This window comes from Anoplopoma fimbria, chromosome 19 (assembly GCF_027596085.1).
Source record: "Anoplopoma fimbria isolate UVic2021 breed Golden Eagle Sablefish chromosome 19, Afim_UVic_2022, whole genome shotgun sequence".
Taxonomy (NCBI): domain Eukaryota; kingdom Metazoa; phylum Chordata; class Actinopteri; order Perciformes; family Anoplopomatidae; genus Anoplopoma; species Anoplopoma fimbria.
Genome location: NC_072467.1, coordinates 27656854 through 27659081, shown reverse-complemented (window position 1 = coordinate 27659081; position 2228 = coordinate 27656854). Strand labels below are relative to the sequence as shown.

The window sequence follows — 2228 nt, the reverse complement described above, 5'->3', positions numbered from 1 at the left end:
CTCCCGTCAGTACGGACCGATCCTCCTGGAGCCCAAAGAGATCAAATATATCCTTCAGTGTCTGTGGGTCCTGAGGGTGACCTCTCTACCTGTGGGTTTATGTGTCGCTAGAGGATCAATCAATCTGACTTTAGAGAATCTATTACATTTGTCCGAAGGGCTCCGTTTACGTCCACAAACAGACTTGAAGCGTCTCTGCTTGGTTTCCTCACTTACAGCCACTCACTGTTCATATTTATGAATAAATGTTTTCACAGTTTGAAAAATAGAAACTGACGGACATTAGTACGTTATAAAGACATTTTAGTGACAAATGATTGTCTTATTATTTTAGGGACCCCCAAAATTTAGCAATTGAGGCTTTCAGAGAGTCTGAATGTCAACCAAGGGCTCTCAACCCAAAACACCAACACCTGCTGTTCTCTAGCTATGAGTAGAGAATCTGTTTAGTTTGAGATTAAGCCTTCACTCTCTGACAGATAACACAGCGCCCCCTGCTGGATTATGTTCAAAACACACCTCTAATTTACCAAGTCTGTTTTCCTTAACGTCAGTGAACATAACGCCACAGTGAAGTGCAACAGGATGAAATCCCAGAAGGTGCGGCGGCGTCCCGAGTCCTGCCACGCCTACCACCCCAAGGTGAGTCCTGAGGCTGACATACTGTACTGTACTGTACATACTGTACTATACATACTGTACTGTACTATACATACTGTACTGTACTATACATACTGTACTGTACTATACATACTGTACATACTGTACTGTACTATACATACTGTACTGTACTGTACTATACATACTGTACTGTACTATACATACTGTACTATACATACTGTACTATACATACTGTACTGTACTATACATACTGTACTATACATACTGTACTATACTATACTGTACTGTACTATACATACTGTACTATACATACTGTACTATACATACTGTACTATACATACTGTACTATACTATACATACTGTACTGTACTATACATACTGTACTATACTATACATACTGTACTTACTATACATACTGTACTATACTATACATACTGTACTATACTATACATACTGTACTGTGACCTTTTATTCAACATACTGTACTACTTTTTTTATTATACATACAATACTATACATACTGTTTTATACATACAATACTATATTTTTCTTTTTATACATACTGTAATTTTTACATACTATACATACTGTACTATGACTTTTTATTCAACATACTATACTATGACTTTTTTATACATACTGTACTATGACTTTTTTTATACATACTATACTATGACTTTTTTTTATACATACTATACTTTTTTATACATACTATATTATGACTTTTTTTTATACATACTATACTATTTTTTTTTTTTTCATACATACTATACTATTTTTTTTTTATTCAACATACTATACTATGACTTTTTATTGAACATACTATACTGTTTTTTTTATTTATACATACAATACTATGACTTTTTTCGACATGCTATGCTCCACCTTTACCAGCCAGAACATTTGTGATGAAAACATTAATGCATCAATAATTATAATCTAATAATATATATTAGTACTAACGAGTAATTCTACATCTGTTCTTTGATTTAAATAAGATTTGAATGAAGGATGTTCAGGCACAACAGAGCATTTCTACTCTCATCTTTTATTTAAGTAAACATAATAATACCACAGAGTACTTCTTTCACCAACAATTTCACTAATGAAAGATTGTTTATTTAGTACATAAAACACTGATGTGCTGTACATTGATAAATAATGAATACATGTATTTTTGTTACTTCTTAAACAGGAAGATGCGAAGGAGTGCGGGGGGGCGTCGGCCGTCTTCCTGTCGCTCTCCGTCTTCTCGTCCTCTCTGCTCGTCTCGTTGCTCCTCCACCATTGGACGTAAAGAAAGGACCAATCAGGACGCTCCAAGTTTTTTTACTTCCTAAAGGAGACAACAGGACCTCTCAGACTGTCTGTCCTGCTGCAGTGGAGATAAAGGGCTATTACCTTTCTGTTGTTTAGACTTGTTTCTCCTGAACTATAAACTGGAACAAAGAGTCGTCTCTCTGAAACAGACTCGATGGACGGATGTTAACGGAGGAGACACGTTGCCATTACACCCAAAGAATGTAGCGTCTTTGTAGCTTTTTTTGATACAGAACTATTGTATACAAAGTAGAGTTTTTACATTCAAATGTTTCACAATTTCATCG

General features: G+C 35.1%; 1 protein-coding gene across 1 annotated transcript in view; it reads left to right on the top strand.

Moving 5' to 3' along the window:
- LOC129108643 (voltage-dependent calcium channel subunit alpha-2/delta-4-like) overlaps positions 1 to 1918 on the top strand; it is a 59221-nt gene extending 57303 nt beyond the window's left edge. The window contains exons 39-41 of the mRNA XM_054620519.1: positions 1 to 47; positions 560 to 642; positions 1817 to 1918. The exon at positions 1 to 47 is cut by the window's left edge and continues 69 nt beyond it. Coding sequence (XP_054476494.1) covers positions 1 to 47; positions 560 to 642; positions 1817 to 1918 — 232 coding nt within the window. The remainder of the gene's footprint in view (positions 48 to 559; positions 643 to 1816) is intronic.
- The last annotated feature ends 310 nt before the right edge of the window (positions 1919 to 2228 follow it).